Source organism: Charadrius vociferus, unplaced genomic scaffold (genome assembly GCF_000708025.1).
Source record: "Charadrius vociferus isolate BGI_N301 unplaced genomic scaffold, ASM70802v2 scaffold467, whole genome shotgun sequence".
Classification (NCBI taxonomy): Eukaryota; Metazoa; Chordata; class Aves; order Charadriiformes; family Charadriidae; genus Charadrius; species Charadrius vociferus.
The window spans coordinates 1,085,846-1,102,860 of NW_009649309.1; the positions used below are offsets into that span (position 1 = coordinate 1,085,846).

Here is a 17,015-nt window from a genome sequence, read left to right on the forward strand (position 1 = left end):
CTCCCTCTTCTGAAAGAAGACAACATTAATTACAAGAACTACAAATTCCTTTGAAAAGACCTAGGCAATTCAAACAGAAGCTTCCAAAATCTTTCATTATTTTTGCAAAATCTTAGTAATAGGATCAACCACTGCATTAAGCAAGGGTTTGTGTAGAATGCAGAATCTTTCCTGGGAAGGGTATCATGGGATCTTTCCTAAGATCCTAAAGTCTGTGTTGATACATACATGTAGATTTTGCCTTGGCAAAGGTAAACAGGAGGACAGAAACAAGTAGAAGCTATATGCAGAGGCGGGAGGTAAGCTCTAGGACAGCCAGTGAAAACTACAGTAAGGCCGTGAAGTCGTAAGACTCCAGGCTGCAACTCTACAGGCCGCTGAAGCAATCTTACGTTGCCACTGCTCTCATCCCCTGTTCCTTCCTGCTATGACCCAGCTCCTCTCTCCCCAGATTCCCTCATCCAGGCTATGTGTCTCACCACCTCCCACCACATCAGCTTTGGGTGCTTAGTGCACCATGTTTCCATGCATGAATTCCATTCATGCTTCCATTCATGCTTCCATGCATGAATTCAACAAAACAGACTCAGAGGGAAATGTATCCTTTCTTCCCGATGGGTTAGTGGTTCATGGAGGAGTCTGAAACACTCCTTGAGAGATGAGAAACAAGGCTTTTGCAGTACATTAACTGCCTGAAAGAGCTGATGCTATGCCTAAAGATACAACTGCTAAATTTTCACCTTTCTGTGTCAAAAGAGTTAGGATGTGGGGCTAAAAATGTCCAGTTCAAAGAAATGGCTGACCCTGGCATCAGTGTCTCCTCCTCAATGATGCAATCAACAGCATGGGCTGAAAGAAGTATTGTCACCTGCCTTTTACCCCTCTATTTAAGAGGAAGGCAGGAAGTCATTCCACAACCTCCATGTACAGGAGACAAGTTTTCTTACTATTAAAAAGTTACAACATTCTTTAGCTTGTTTAATAAGGGGGAAATTATTCATTAGAAGGGAATGTGTAGGATCACCTCTGTTTATGAGTTTTGGGAAGAAAAAATAACCACAAGAACATCCAGTTCATTTTGCAGGGAAAAAGGGACTGCAATTTCATTCACTCTGATCGTTCCATACCCTCTTACAAAGGACCAAACATAGTCTGAGTGTAACTCAGATGACTGTATAAAAGGGCATGGTTTCCTGAAAAGGCTGAACATCCCTCCTTGAAAAACTGGCTCCTTTTGTAAGGTCCTGACTTGGACTCCTAAGAAACAGAATTATCCAAAATCTTCAGCTGCTTTTGAATTGTCTTTAAAATATTGTGTTTAAAATTATTTTTAATCTTATTTTTTTAAACTGTGATTTTAATCAGGCTGAGCCTAAGAAAGCTTCCAGACTTTCTTCCCTTCCCTTCCTGCTAGAGTATGAGAAACAAAGGTCTAAGGTGAAAACTTGGGAGTGCCCAATGGCATCCAGAAATTTGCTTTCTATACCCAGATGCAACCACCACTAAAACAGTTTTGCTCCTGCAAAGCAGGCAATCTTACCAACTACAGACTTCTTCCTCCCCCCAAGTAAACACAAGTTCCCTCACTGCAAGACACATTCTGCAGTAATCCTTTTCAGCAGATTACACCGTCTGTCATATAGCACGAAAGTATGTAAGAAATGAGAGCTAGCTGACATTCTAGCACACAACCATGCACTCAGATTGTTGGACGTGGACACAAGCTTACTGTCATTGAAGGAAGCTTCTTCTGAAAAATATCTCCCCTCTCCCCATCAAAATAGTCTTAAGAGCCTATATCATTAGAAGACAGAATCGGAAGAGGTCTCAGAACAAGTAATAAGCTTAGGGTCATACACTTTGTCAGTAGAATAGCAGAAGGTCCTGGCACCACAAGGAGCCTCTGCCTTTCTCCTTTGCTGTCTGCAAGTTCCCTGCACACTGTCCTTCCCCCTGCTGTATTCTAGACAACTCCTTTTCACAGTTCTGCTGCTTGTTCTCTTTCAAAATCCAAGCATAAAAACTGCATAAAGTTATATTCTCTCCTCTTCTAGGATTCCCTATTAATTTTCCTCATACCAGGCATTATCAGTGTGCTTCTTTGCCCTCCTTTTCCTCTTCCAGATCCACCACTTGTACATTTTCCCCTGAGAGATGAGCTGCTCAGCACATCCATATTTTGTACTGCAACCAGCAGAGCTGTGGCTCCAGTGCTGGAAAGGGTTATTGGCTGCCATCACCAGCTCTTTGAACTATAGATAGCTGCCTTGAAGCATGTGGTAACCAGACATGACAGACTCCATGTGTTCTTGGTCCCCACTTCCCCATTCTGCTTTTCCAATAGTCTCTGAACATTGCTGTCCTTCCATCTGCTGATGCCAAGGAGACGCTTGGAGAGTTTGAAACCGATTGGCCATAGGATGCAAAAGCTATTGTACTACATGAAGGAAATGAGAAATGCTCTCAGGTTGAATATACGAGCTCATTTAAAGGCACTAGAAGGACAGAGACCCCAGGTGTTGACTGCAAGCTAGTTAGCAAGCAAAAGGCCAGGGCAGCAGTTCAAGAGAATGTTACATGGTGGATGGTTCCTGTGGATGAGAGTTAGGACACTCCTACTACCCAGACACCTTTCCTGGCATACTGGTGCACCTAGAAGTGTGATACGTCTTGTGGCACAGCTAAAATTCTGGCACCAGGACAGGGGAGATTTAGGGAAGGATGCAGAAACATTTAAAATAAAGATGACACATATTTAGCAGGATCTCCCTTTTATGTCATTGTTTAATTTCAAAGCATGGAAACCTTCACCGAAATTTGAAAGTAGGGATATTTAGGAAGAATTTTGCTGATACTGGGTAGCAAAAGAAAAAAAAAATTGTGGCCAAACACACTGAAGGGATCATCAGCTTGGATAGAGAGATGTCTAGCACCATGCGGGTAGAAGTGATGCTAAGGTGCTCTGTATGTCTTTGTTCCTAGGGCCATGCCAGGTCTAGGATAGGCTCCTGCCTTAGCGTCCCACTGTGGCTTCAGGTAATGACTGCCTGCCCACAGCTCAAAGGGTTGTTTTGGGAGCCAGGGACAGAAGGTCTCTGCCTATGGCCCAGGAACACTTACAGACATGAAGGTGCTGTGCCATCTAGGGATTTCTTTGGCTGCTTAGAGCTGCTCAGCATCAACGTAGGGCAGACAAAAAGGGACCAAGGATCTGTTCTAGCCAAAGAGTTGGATACACTCAGAGTTATTTTACATCAAAAAGATACCTTGAGAAAACTAACTATAATTCAGGCTGTTTATTGTTGTCCAGAGAGGATTCTGCTTGCCACCCATCTACTGCCCAGCGTGGTAGGTATCAGTCATATAGAGAAGGAGGTTGTTTTCTGAAGAATCAAACATCAAAATCTTTCTGGCACACGATGTTCAAAAAGGTAGCCTGACAGCTTGATTCTGGGCAGCAAGTGTTATACTCCACCCTAAATTTGTTTATTTGAAAGGATACATTTCCATGGTAAAGGACTGCAGAATTCTTTAAAGATGAATAAATAATAAGTAAGCAAAGACGGTGAAAGATTGCTTTATATTTTTGCACCTCCTTCAATATAGGAGAAAAATTATTTTCCATGAGATCATGCAGAAGCTATTGGTAAATAATTTAGCCAGTATTTTAAGAAGCAACTCCTCACAAACCATGGCTCACAAACCATTCCCATCATACAAAATGTCTGGCCAATATCTAACTGGAGACCGTGCACTAATTTGGAAAGATTTTCCTCTGACTGACAAGAAGGGCCAATATATATTCTGTAAAAAATTGCAAGTGAAAAATACTGCAGTGCTTTCAGAGCTTCCCAACTGGCATAACGGTCACCTGGGGATGCTGGGAAATCCAGTTCAAGTCCCACTTGCAGCTTTCTGTAAATTCCTTGATTGGCAAATAATATCTGTTCAATTAAAGCTGGTGTATACAACTGATTTCTTCTCTCTTCCCCAGATTTTTCACATACTCTAAGAAAAGTAGATATGCTGCTGAAGACCATGTTGCGTGCAGCTGTCAGAGAAGCATTTCCAGCTGTGCATTTTTTTTGCTGATCCTGGTTAATTTGGCTAAGACAGGAATTCCTGAGTGGTGAGCGTATTTTCTTTTAATACTACACCTGTATGCAAATACTAGATTCATGTCCATTCATGTGTTCATTGCTTTTTGCAGGGATTTTATTTCAAATTCCCATCTAAAGTGTAATCTCTCCCTGCATAAAAAAAATCAGTGTTGCTACGAGTATGACAAAATACTTCTAAGAAGAAAATTACTAGAATGTTAACAAGGTTTGTGTTGTTGAGTGCTGCAAGTGGGACTTGAACTGGATTTCCCAGCATCCCCAGGTGACCGTTATGCCAGTTGGGAAGCTCTGAAAGCACTGCAGTATTTTTCACTTGCAATTTTTTACAGAATATATATTGGCCCTTCTTGTCAGTCAGAGGAAAATCTTTCCAAATTAGTGCACGGTCTCCAGTAAGTCAAGGATTTTTCAATGAGATGGAACAGAACTTCCCTGTGGTCCCACATATGCAATCTTCCTTTCAAAATGGCTACATGCTGCGAATGACCATAATTACAATATTTAGCTATATTTCACTACTTTCCGCATATACATACAAATACATTCTTCTCTCAGCTCAGACAAAGAGATTAGCTAGGTGTTCAATCTGTGATAAAGAGAGAACTTCTTGGCCTTTATGAAAAGTGTAGATGAGCACAATAATTATGAAATTTAAGTGGTGGTGGATGCATTAGTAAAAATGTCTTTATTCTTGTGCCAAAGCCTCCAAGTCACGCCTACAGATCTACATGGATAGGCTCTTGCCTAGTCTTGCCATCCCTGGTTCAGCTCTCCTCTGACCCATGCTGGGGATTCACAGTACTGAAACCTTCTGTTTTTAAACCAGTATTAAGGGTCTGATCCTGCAAATTGCTGGGAGATCGCCTAACTATTGCAAACCTCAAAGGTTTCCTCAAAGGAAATAGCCTGTATCATTTCTGTAGGAGGAAACAAGCTCAGTTTTAATTATGCACTGAATTAACATGCAGGTCAGGAATGGACGGGATAATTGATATCCTTACATCAATTTTTGCTGTAGATTTGCTTTAAGGATTTACATTCCCTCACATAGATATAAAAAAAGTCATATCCCAATATTAATTTTTTTCCTATCTAGCAATTAGGTGCATAACAAGTAGCTACAATCATTGCTCAATGTTGTGTCACTGAACATGCAAAACTCAAGACTGTAATCTGCCATTTTATGTTAGCTAAGCAACTGTGACTGTATGCAAATGAAAATCTGGGTTTTTTTTATATAAAGGCATGCGTATGTGTGTATGCATATGAATATAAAGATTCCTGGTGCGATTTACAATTTGAATGTAAAACATTAGATGCCTAAGTAACAAGATGAAAACTAATATAACAACTACAAGCCTTCACTGTAGTAAAGGCATTAGCGTTAGGATAAGAACATATAAAAGAAAAGCTCTGAAGCTAAATGAGGCTCTGGAATATTTTTTCCTCTTCACAGTATTATGTTTACTACTATGTGCTACCTTGAACAATCAGATCTAACTTTGAATTTAGCTGTGCTTTGAGCAGAAGATTGAACTGGTAGACCTCCAGAGGTCCCTTCAAATCTTTTTTTTTTAATTATTATATTTAAATGATTATACAATTATAATGAAGGATCCAAATTCAGCCAGTTACTCTACTTAATTTATCAAGATTTTGCACTTGCTTCCTTGATCTTCATGGGTTTTTTTTTCTCAAATCCATTTAGCTTACAACTGAGAGGAAAACTTTCTGCCAAGAAAAAAAGGAAACGATTCAGTCATTTCAGCAAGAATCCAATCTGTTGTTCCAGGACCCTCCAAGGATTTTCTTCTCCCCATGAGGATGAGTGCATACCATATGAAATACACCCTAACCTCCTGAGCAACAAAACTAAACACCACTTCCGAACACGTGTTCCTAAGTTTAGAAAACATGATTAATTGGAGCAGGATCAATAAATAGAGATATAAGAAGAATATTTCCTTTCTTCTCTAAAGATCATGCACAAACATGATTAGTTTTGATAATGTGACAATATCTGGAAGACATTTGACCTTGTAAAATGAGTTTATTCTGAGAAGTGGAATGCTTTTTGTGAAAGTCAGGAAAGTCCTTTGCAAACAGTGGGGAGGGGATGGGGGTTAATAGAACAAAATAAAAATCTGATTCAAGTCAGGTGGAGCCCTTCTTTTCAGTTCCTCCACACTTAATGAGAAATCTGTGCCACAGCCCTAATAAAGTTAAAAAATAATTGCAATGTATTGTCCATTAATAGCCAGTTTTCAGAAGAAAGAGAGAATGGGGAATTTGCTCACCCTGGTATTCTACAACATCTGACAACACCACATAAGCACAACACAAGTACTGACAGAGCAGGGAGCTGTAAATATTTATAGGACAGGCACAAATGGAAAAAAGCAAGAATGCCTATTCATATAGACAAAGGCTAAACAGTTCAACAGAAAATTGACATTAATACTAGCAGAAAGAATAAAAAGAACATCTAATGATACCAACCCCTGGATCAAAAGCTTTTGACCTGTAGCTTGGATGGAGAGTATTCAAATATAAAAGGGCATTACATGACATCGCAGCAAGAGAGATGGCAGCAAGCACGAACTATAGAAGATGGGATTAACACAATGGGGATGTGGAATCACACAGGATTTCAAAGTGAACATTATATTGAAATGAGACCACAGAAGACCACAAACCCTGTAGTGAGCAAGTATAAGATTGAGGTGAGGTGAGGTGAGGGGAGGTGAGGTGAGGTGAGGTGAGGTGAGGTGAGGTGAGGTGAGGATCCGCTATGGAGAGAAAAAGAATGGGCAAGGGACCAATGATTTTGTAGAAGTTGTCTTATGTGCTAGGAGGTCCAAGAAGGCAAAAAGGAAAGAAAAAGAAAAGAAGAATCAGTTTAAGCCAAACTTTCCTCTCTTTGGAGGAAAACAACTTGGCGACTGGAAAAAAAATGAAGGTATCACACCTTTTAGAGTGTCCTTAATAATGAGGACTGCTAATGTAGACTGCCAATGTTTTCACTACTAAATAGAGTGCTATTCCCCTGGAAAAAGGACAAAATGAGTAAAATGTGCAGGTAGAGACAAGGCTGCAAGCAGCAATCCAAGGTGCCTAATCTCATAGATTCTGCACAGCTAGACCTTTCACCCTCCCCGAGCTCAAACTGGACTGATGCAAGACAGAACATTGCAGGAGCAAAGAGTAAAGCTGAGTATATGTCTCAGAACTTCTTCAGGAACATTCATCAGGTGTCCAGAAATCTGCCTATGCAACACTGCAGAACTGGGGCTTATGTCCATATTTGAATGTACAATAATCTTACTTTAATGAGCATGTGGTTTAAAAATCTATTAGTTTCCTTCTCAGAGCACTTCAGTGAATACAATCGATAACTCCTAACATATTCACAACTAAAAGACAACCAAGATGATATCGCAAGTGTATCGATTTAAGCAAAACAACCTTTCAAACCATCTGATTATCAATGACATGTAGTTCCTTAAAAAAATATGCACATGAAAACTTGTTTGGGGTTAAATGTTTGACCAGTGTATCTATTTTTACATTTGCAAATCTAGAGGAAGTAAATTCATGGAAGTAGCGGTTTTCATTTGATTAACAAGAAGGTCAAAGAATAGATAGATTGGATACGTTATTAAAACAAGCTATAAACATTGTTAATGTTTCCTTGACAATGTCATGCGATTTTTCCTCTGAACAGGAAGTATCCCAGCTATGCCAACACAAATGTTGGATTCCAGGGCCAGGAAATAACTGTGTCCAGAAAAATTACTAGGACAGTATGCATCCATTTAAAAGAGTCTCCAAAATGAAATTCCTTATAAATGTTGATACACACGATCTTAAAGAGACAAAACTTGATTAAGTTCAATGGAATACATATGAATAATAAAGGCGGTTTTCTCATTTTTAAAAATAGCCTGGAATTGTGGAAAATTTAACTGCTGATCTGTATTTTAAAAAATATTACAAAATAATGAAATGCAGCTTAATGGGATGTGGGTAACATTGCCTTACATTCACTTTTCTGCTTGCAAATTACTGTGAACTAAAAGCAGCAGAGCTTCAGAAAGAGAGAATTTTATGCCAACAAAAAACTTCCTAAGGGTTTAATTCAGAGTTTTGTGAAGTCAGAGGGCAGCTGTTTTGGTTACTCTAATGGGCTTTGGTTCGTGCCCTAAGAAAACAGACTGATCTGAGAGCTTCCCATTGGATTTATACAGGGTATTGTAGGCCACAAACACACTAGACTGGTCAAACTCTATGCCAGATTTTTAAAAAAGACCAGGAAGTTGTCAGAGGTTCACGTGAGCCAAAGGAAAGTGAATGGCATAGATCATAAGATCATACATCAATTTTTCTCTAGAAAGCTTAAAATATACGCTCTGCAGAAAGTGATTTTTGAATCTCCAAACATTTTATAAACACTAAAAGACTTAGCTACTAAGGGAAGAGTAGTTCTGAGAACAACTTGATGTCTAATCTACAGTGCACGGTCAAAATTGTGACAGGTATACAGTTAGGGAGTGGCAGCTGGAATATGCCCCTTGCAGCAGCCAGTGTCTCTCCACCAATACAGTGGATGCCCAGAGGATTATGGACACTGCGATCACCACCCTGCCTGCTGGGAGCATCCAAATCACAGCCTTGGCCCCATCTGTCTGTCACTAATTTCTACCCAGCTCTGCAACACAGAATGCTAGAGCTTCTCCCCATTAACTTCTCCTCTCAGCTCTCGCTCCCTTTAGCGGGGATAAGTGAGGTTATTTTCTCAGCTTCTACACATCCCAAAGGATTTCACCCTTAATCAGTCCTGAGCAAATACAGCACAATATGCAACCATATATTCCGTCACAAGAGATTTCAACATGTTACTCTTTTTCAACAGGCTGCGTGTCAAAATCATTTCCCCCAGTCAAAAAGGAACATGGCTTTCAAAATGTGCTTTGAAATTTCACACACTTTGATATATATAGAAAGTACTTGCAGCACTTGCAGAATATTTTAATTGGCTTCTTAGCAGGACAGAGGATTTCACTAATTCAAAATAAAGTTGTGCTTTTAAAGTTAGAGATCTCCAATCTCAAGAACAAGGTTAATGTAAAAAGCTTTTTCTAATGCTACAATTCAAGGTACTTCAGATGGCATTAATGAGATCTGTTTAAATTATAATTATACTACCTGTACTTTTCTTCATGCTGTTTCAAGAAAGATGGCAATAAAGACAGCAACATTCATGCTGGGAATATTTTTTATATGAAACAAGGTGAAAGGAGGACAAATATTTGATACATTTCCATAAGACAGAATCTACTTTATGCAGAAGTCTAACTGTCAGATATGCAACAATCTGCAATTACCATAAGAGCAGCTGGAAGGTTAAGTTAATACAGCTCTGCATCTGCCTGTTTGCCTCTTTTACTTCATTAAAAAGTTGGATGTCTACTCACCAGTTTCCTGGGGGAAAGGTATTCATCCATAAGTAACTCTCCGTCATCTTTAATCAGTGGACTCGGATTTAGGTTGCCTTGCCAGCTCAAATCAGTCACCCGGACTGCAGCTGAGCCTGGACAAGAAATTCTGCCAGGATTCCTCTTCAGGTCCATCTCAATATGCTTTAAACAAAAGGATAACAAGTGTTCTGATTTTTTCCCCATATTTATTATTTTTCTTTTAGCAAAATCTATTTTGAGTTTCATTGCAAGTCAGCAAGTGCCTATGGAGATACAGGTTTCTCTAATCAGAAAGAACCCAAAGCAATGCATCACGTAATGTATATTCTTCCTATTCTTCACCCTCAAGAGCTATCCTAGTCCCACATCTCATTCAGCTTTGAATGTGAGCCTTTACAGCAAACTATGCTTTGCAGTTATACAAAAAAGCCAGGCATACCTATGGCTCTGTACAAAGAAAGTAGTCAAGAACAAACAACTCAGGACACTAGTCCTTTCCAGTCTTCTCACTACTCCACTCACCCTTTTCCGGTGGCAATCAACTTGCCATCCACACGGCCATCCTACCTACCCATTCCCTCTTGAGAAATGTGAACAGCACTTAGCAAAACTCCACTGAGCTCCAGGCTGCAAGTGCCAGCACCAAGACACATCCCCACTTCTCTCCAGCATTTTGAGCTCTGCCTGTAGGTAGAATGGACAGCAGCAGTCTGTATTTGCTGTCCTAAATACCTGCACTGTTACTGACTGCCCTCTGGGTCAGGCAGGCCAGGACTACTGCCTTCTAGTTCTGAAGAGAGTCTTGTTGAAAATATAATTTAAATACAATTGAAACAAAACTGTGTATGCTTCAATTGAGGAATGAAATCCAAAGTTTGAAGATGAAGCACTTCAAACATGGCCATTCTTCAATTCCCAATGCTATTCCTTTTACAGAAATATTAACAGCTGACACTGAAATATGAAAATAAGCGTGTGTACACCCGTTAGAGTCAAAAAGCAATCAGCTGTACCGGAATAGCACAAGCATTACTATGATTTATACAGCTATTTACTACTACTTGGCAGCAAGGAAGTCTCACAGCTGGAAACATTGCTGTAGCAACAAAAGGCTAGACTAGAGAAAAGCCTTCTTGCTCTGCTGAAGGGACACCTGCAGTTTTCCTCTGTTCTCCACTGTGAAGCAATACTTATTCTTAGTGCTGGAAAAGTAATTAAATAATCAAGCTAATCATAACTGGCTGACAAGGCTTCAGTGGTGGCCAAGACCACCTTCCTTCCCCTTCATACTAATAAACAGTTAAACACAGGAGTAATTTCTGTTAGGAAAAATATAACAAGTTCTGACTGCTCAGCTAGTCATCGCTGCTCAAGAGGACTGGACAGTTAGTAGGTGAGAAAGGTTTGCATCAAAGAGACTTCTTGCTCTGACTACTCACATCCAGTCAAAATTCTTTATCTCTGCACTAGCAAAAGAAATTCAACAGACCATCAGAAAAAACAGAAGCTCTTATCTGAAGAACAACAACAAAAGATTAACAATGCACCAAACCTGCAGCATCCCCTAGCATTAGGAAGTGGGGAACTGAAACCTCACACTCCTAAATGCTCCTTCCAGATGCTTATCAGGGGAGAGGCAACCCACAGAAAGCAAAAACTATTTTTCCCAGATCCCTGCATGTACCTGGCAAGCATTCCTAGAGAAGAAGCTGACTTCTCAAGCATCTGAGCTACAACAATGTTCAATGCTTAAAAAACATATTCAAGAACAAATTCTTCAGACACACATTACTCCTTTTAATCTTTCTTAACAGCTTATAAAAGAAACACCATAAAGTGAATTGAGCAGTGACATTTGCAGCTTCAAAAACCTCAGTGTGCCCATATGAGGACAACTTTCATACTTCTGCCCATTAAGAGGGGAAAGTGATCTCAAAACCACTGTGTCTTAGTTTTTGGAATAAAAACTACAACACATAAATTTCTATTATCTGGGGTTTTTTTTGAAAGAATTCTAGAATTTCTTAGATTTTTTTCCTCTGCTTTCTTTAGAAGAGGTCAGTATGATTTAGTCAGTACACCGAGTTGCAACAGCCATCAGTTGTCCAAGGAAATTCAAGAATGTTATGTGATATGAAGGTGTTCTGGTGTTGTCTTTATTTTCCGAAGAAAGAATTATTTTGGTCAATAACTAACTTGATTAGAACACCTACCATATAAATGCTGGAATACTTTCACAGTTGCACAAGACTTGTGTTGGATCATGTGCAAGTTGTGTTTCCTCCTATTTTAAGTGAGGATTGTTATTATCCAGAGATAATCCTGTATGTTATCAGAGCCAAGTGGAGCAATAGTCAGAAATCACTGATGTAATATGTGAGCGCAAAACATAATGAGATAGTAGCAGGATTGTTTAGATTCAGGCTGTAAAGAGTTAATACACTTGCATAAAACAAATTATTGTTCTCTCTTCTTCAGTCCATCACTATTACATTTGAAAATGTCCTCCAATCTTTGAAATATGTGTTGATACAGCTCTTTCTTAAGGTTTGACAGGGAGATCAATTTGTGGCTTAATATCTGAAGTAACACTTCCCGCTATTGATCTGCTGCTTGTAATTATTGTAACATTGGATTAGCAAGAAGAAAAGTATTTTCATTACAAATTGTCTGGGCTAAAATCAAGTTATTGTCAGCAAACAAAATTATTTTTTTTTCAGGTGCTTTCATCACTTCAAAACTTCTTCCAGAGAAGAAAGAATCTTCTTCTGAACGTGGATCCAAATAACATCCTCAAAATGAGGAATATAGAAAAGCTAAGAGTGCGGGCGTCCTAGTGGTGACGTATCAATAATAATAAATACCCATAAACTTTCGAAATCTCCAGCACCGTGTAAGGAGCGAGAAGGGGGCCTGGCATAACTTATTCTCCTCCAAATACAGGAGTCAGATTTTCATCAGGTCCACCTGACTTTTTGAGACCGGTATAATCATTCCAGTAAAGTCACCTCATCCACTCATTTAAAATGCTAAAAAGCAAATGAGAAATCTATGGCTCTGTCAAATGCACAGGACAAGGGACCACTGACCCAAACTAGTGTTAGCCTCAGTGGGATAGTTTACAGGGACTGGAAAGCCTTCCTTGTCATTAAAGAGGTTTGAGAAGTCACAAACCTGAAGATTACTCCACAGAGAAGATGGTTGCATTGGATATATATTGGATCTGTACATTGAGTGGTAATGCAGATCATTCCTGCAAGACTTTGTGGGACCAACAAGGATGGAAGCTAATTGCACCTAACACAAACCTTCAATGAATTCAATGGGAGAACAAAGCAACATCAGTAAGTAGATGAGAGTGCCAGGGAAAGAGAAAATGGCTGGAAAATAAAAATGGCTGGGGGGGGGTGTTGTCCCGTGTGTGAACATTGAGAAGAATAAAAGAATGAAAGTAATCAATGAATTCGTTTTTGCAGGATTTGCGTCGTAGGTCTTGACTTGGCAGGCTCTTACACGTGTGGATAACAAAGCAGATAATCAGTGAGTGCAGGAAAAATCAATGACCAGAGCAGCGAGATGGAAGATCTTGAATTCTACTAACAGTTAATCTACCAACTTTGCCCACTGCTGCCACTCATGAAGTGAAAATGATGATGACAAGCTATTCAATTCACAGACATGTTGTGAAAGTTCATTAAAAACTGCATGACATTTTCAACATATATAGAGTAATACATCTAATAAAGATCATTATTAAAACTAAATGATCCTTGGAACAACATGTTATTTGAAATCCCTGCAGAATACTGTTATTTGCTAGAAAGAAATTGGCAGAGAATAGTTATTTGATGTTCTTAGGGTCTGACAAACTGGTAAAAATCCAAGATTTGATTTTCCTGCTACAAGATTTATTGAAGAGTGAATGATAGGATCGTGCATTCTTCATTAAATATATATTAATATGCATTTCAAATACAGCAATTGCCAGAAATGTTTGACTCCGTATTAATTATGGCTTCTTAACTCTGGGAAAGACCCTTTGAACTGTGTGACTTGGCATGATAATTTCTAATGCAGCCTTCAAGACATTATCTAAAGAGTTTGTCCAAGCAATTAGGCTACCACTTGAAAACAAAAAAAAAAAACCACCCGAACAACAGTAATCGATCCAGATTTACTCTAGGAAAGACATATACCTCTATACATTAACGTCCCACACAAAAATGAATCTCTACTCCTTTAGGCCAGCTTCTCAACCAGCATCCTCTCCCGCTCTGTAGCTACCCATGCCTTCAAAAAGCTCTACTGGACAGGGAGGACTGCCATTTCAGGTAGGGTACTGCAATCTGTATGCCCTTATCTTTATGTCACCAGCCTAAAAATTCTCTAGAAACAAACATTTGAGAACCATTGTGCTATCTATCCCTTCATGACAGGAAGCCTGCGCTCCCAACTTCCATTTCACTTGCCCTGCATAATGTAATTTTTACTCGTTTAATCCAGAATCACAAATTGCAGTAGTGCCCATACTGTTACCACCGCTACAGAATGAAAACAAAGAATTTTGTGTTTACTAATGATTTGACAAAAGGTTTGGTTTGTAAGTCCCAAGGGAACTATGAGTGCCCTTTTAAGTGTAATTTTGCACAAGTGCACTACAGATAACCTCTTCTGGAAAATAACTGCTTGGGCAGCTGGAATTTACTATGAAGTCATCAGGAAACTACTGTTACAATAATCCACCCATAATGGCAAATACAGTTCCTGATACATTTATGCAATATAAAGCATCCTGCAATACACCGCTCTATTTTAGCAGGTGCAACTTCTAAAAAGTTGAAAAATAAAACATCTGACATCTGGGAATCTTTCTCTTCTGTATACGACTAAATGATCTTGGTTTAATCTTTTGTTTTTGCTAAGCAGAAGGAGGTAACAACTACTTCAGTAATGCTACTTTAATATCAAGGGATCATGTAAACACTATCAAGATTATTCATAAATATTCCACTTGTGTGCCGCACTAAAGAAAAAAAGCTTTTATGAGAATGCTGAAATATCAAGATATCAATATCCCATTAACATAAGTAAAAAATCACTGACTTCAACAACATTGAATGACTCAAATGCTTACAATGATGGTTTTGTTAACTGTTCAGCCAATTTGAGGCCTTGGTTCAAGCACCCAAATTTGCACGTAAAGCAGGTGTACCAATTTGCTTCATTGTTTACCTTCCTTATTTATGGTTTTACAAGCTGTAAAAGTGCCTGACAGTCTTTTGGTATTACACATAACTCCTGCTCTACAGTTGCCATGACCATGGTAGGTAAGCCTCGGGATCTATGTCCCACACAGTCGCTGGGGAAGGTTCTTGGGAGCCTCATGGACTTTGTATTACCCCCATGCACAGAGTTGAGTTTAAATTATGCCATTGTCCAAAGCAGCAGTGAAACTCAGAGAAGTCAAACCCAGAGAACCCAGGGAAGAAAATGCATGTTACAAACATAGACTAGTTTGAGCCAACACCCTTGAGATAAAAGATGTGTCATATTCTTAAAAAACAGAGTAATAAATAAAAAGGCAATGCATTTAAATGCCACCCATTTCTCCTTTATACACCTACAAATCGCATGTATTAAAAAAGCAGGATAAATAATACTTTCCCAGATCCTGCTGAGGAGGTTGTAGGGTGATGAGACATTTTTTAGCATGTGTGCTGGAAATGCCTCTAAATGAAATAATTCTGGAGCTAGCTTGTCAAATGTTGTCCTGGTAGCAGGATGAAAACCAGATTACTCTCTATTATATGTGCTATTACATGTCAAAGAAACAATAAACCAAAGTCAATTGTTTTTGGTTTTGAGAGTTCTGTGGTGGGAGGGGATCAGTGGCAATTTCTGTTTGGTTGCAAACATTCACTGATACTCTGCAACGCAAATCTACAGATAGTGGCTACGTATGAGCATGCATTATCTAAATCCTTAGCTGAAACTACAATATGCGACAGATTTAGATTTTTTTTCCAATATAGGTGAACTTTCTGTGGCAGGAAAACGTCCCAAGAGGCTCTTCTGCTGTCAGTACCCACTCCTCCCCACAATCAGCCTAAGCAAAGCAAAATGGGGATAGGATGTGGGCGTAGCTGGTAAACAACAGGGGTTATGGAAAAACAGAGCTCCAAGGTGCCTATGCCTTCACTGCCAGAAGGTTGCCAAATGTTATTATGATCATTTCAATTAGTTGAGAAGATAAGATAAATTCCTCACCATTTTAACTTTAGCAAGGTAGCCAGGGATCAGGAAGCTGCATTTGGCTCTTCATGGCCACAAATTTTTATCCAACAGTGTCCAGATGTAACATAAGGGTGAAACAAAGCTGCTCTATTTAAAATCCTCCTGTCCTTATACGGGGGTCCTGTCATGAATAGATAATGCCGAGGTACACAGGAACCAACATATCCGTGCTTGTCACACACACAGATCCTGCTTTAAATGTGGATGTCACTGGAGCAGAAGATTCGAGGCAATTCTAACATTACAGTTTCAGCTTTGTTAAAATAAAAAGTATTCAACTATAATGTTATTCTTTTCAAGTGTTCCCAAAGGTACAGATACTAATTTCAACCACAGCACCAGCTTAATGAAGTCTTTTGTCAGGAAATGCTTAATATCCTTCTTTTTAGGCCTTACCTCCGATATCTTATTTCAGAAGACAGAATGTACAGGTAAGTGCATCGTGCCAGGCTGAATTAAGGTTTGAACTCATGTTTAATACTCCACAGGTTATCTTAATATCTATTGGATATTCTGTTAACCTTCAAAGGACAATAACCCAAACAATTGAGGTCACTCAACTACCCTTCTTGCATTCAAAAGACCTCATTCAGCAATTACTTAAATTGCATGTTACTGGAAATACCAAGGAAGGACATAAACAAAGCAAGGTTTTGCAGAGTCAGTATCTTTTTAAGATCAACAGATATAGTCAGGAAAATAAGGCAAGTTTTAGGGCATGCAAACCTCTCTTCGTGTCATGGGCACTTATCCATACTTTTCAAGCTCAAAGAGGAAATGTAACTCAATGTCATAGTTTCAGGTCCCCATCCTGAAAAGACTCATTCATATGAACATCTTCACACACAGTGAGTAGGGGGATGACTCAAGTACAAAGTTCATCACCTGGCTAACCCAAGATAAAAGCATCTGCCAGTATCATTTAAAGTATTAACAAAAGCATTCCCACCAGCCTCCCCCAGATATGTATTCTTTCCTCACAACAGCTCTGCGAGAGGTGGTTTACAATCAGGCTGAACATCTCTCTGCTCTTCATCAGCCACATCACATTAAGTCCCACAGGTCAAGGCTCACACTGAAGTAAAAGTTGTCCAGGTTGTTTCTTCTTTGGCTTCAATTTGAC

General features: G+C 39.3%; 1 protein-coding gene across 1 annotated transcript in view; it reads right to left on the reverse strand.

Moving 5' to 3' along the window:
- LRRC56 (leucine rich repeat containing 56) overlaps positions 1 to 9,751 on the reverse strand; it is a 53,039-nt gene extending 43,288 nt beyond the window's left edge. The window contains exon 1 of the mRNA XM_009889389.1: positions 9,596 to 9,751. Within this exon, the coding sequence (XP_009887691.1) occupies positions 9,596 to 9,751 (156 nt within the window). The remainder of the gene's footprint in view (positions 1 to 9,595) is intronic.
- Positions 9,752 to 17,015: the final 7,264 nt, after the last annotated feature.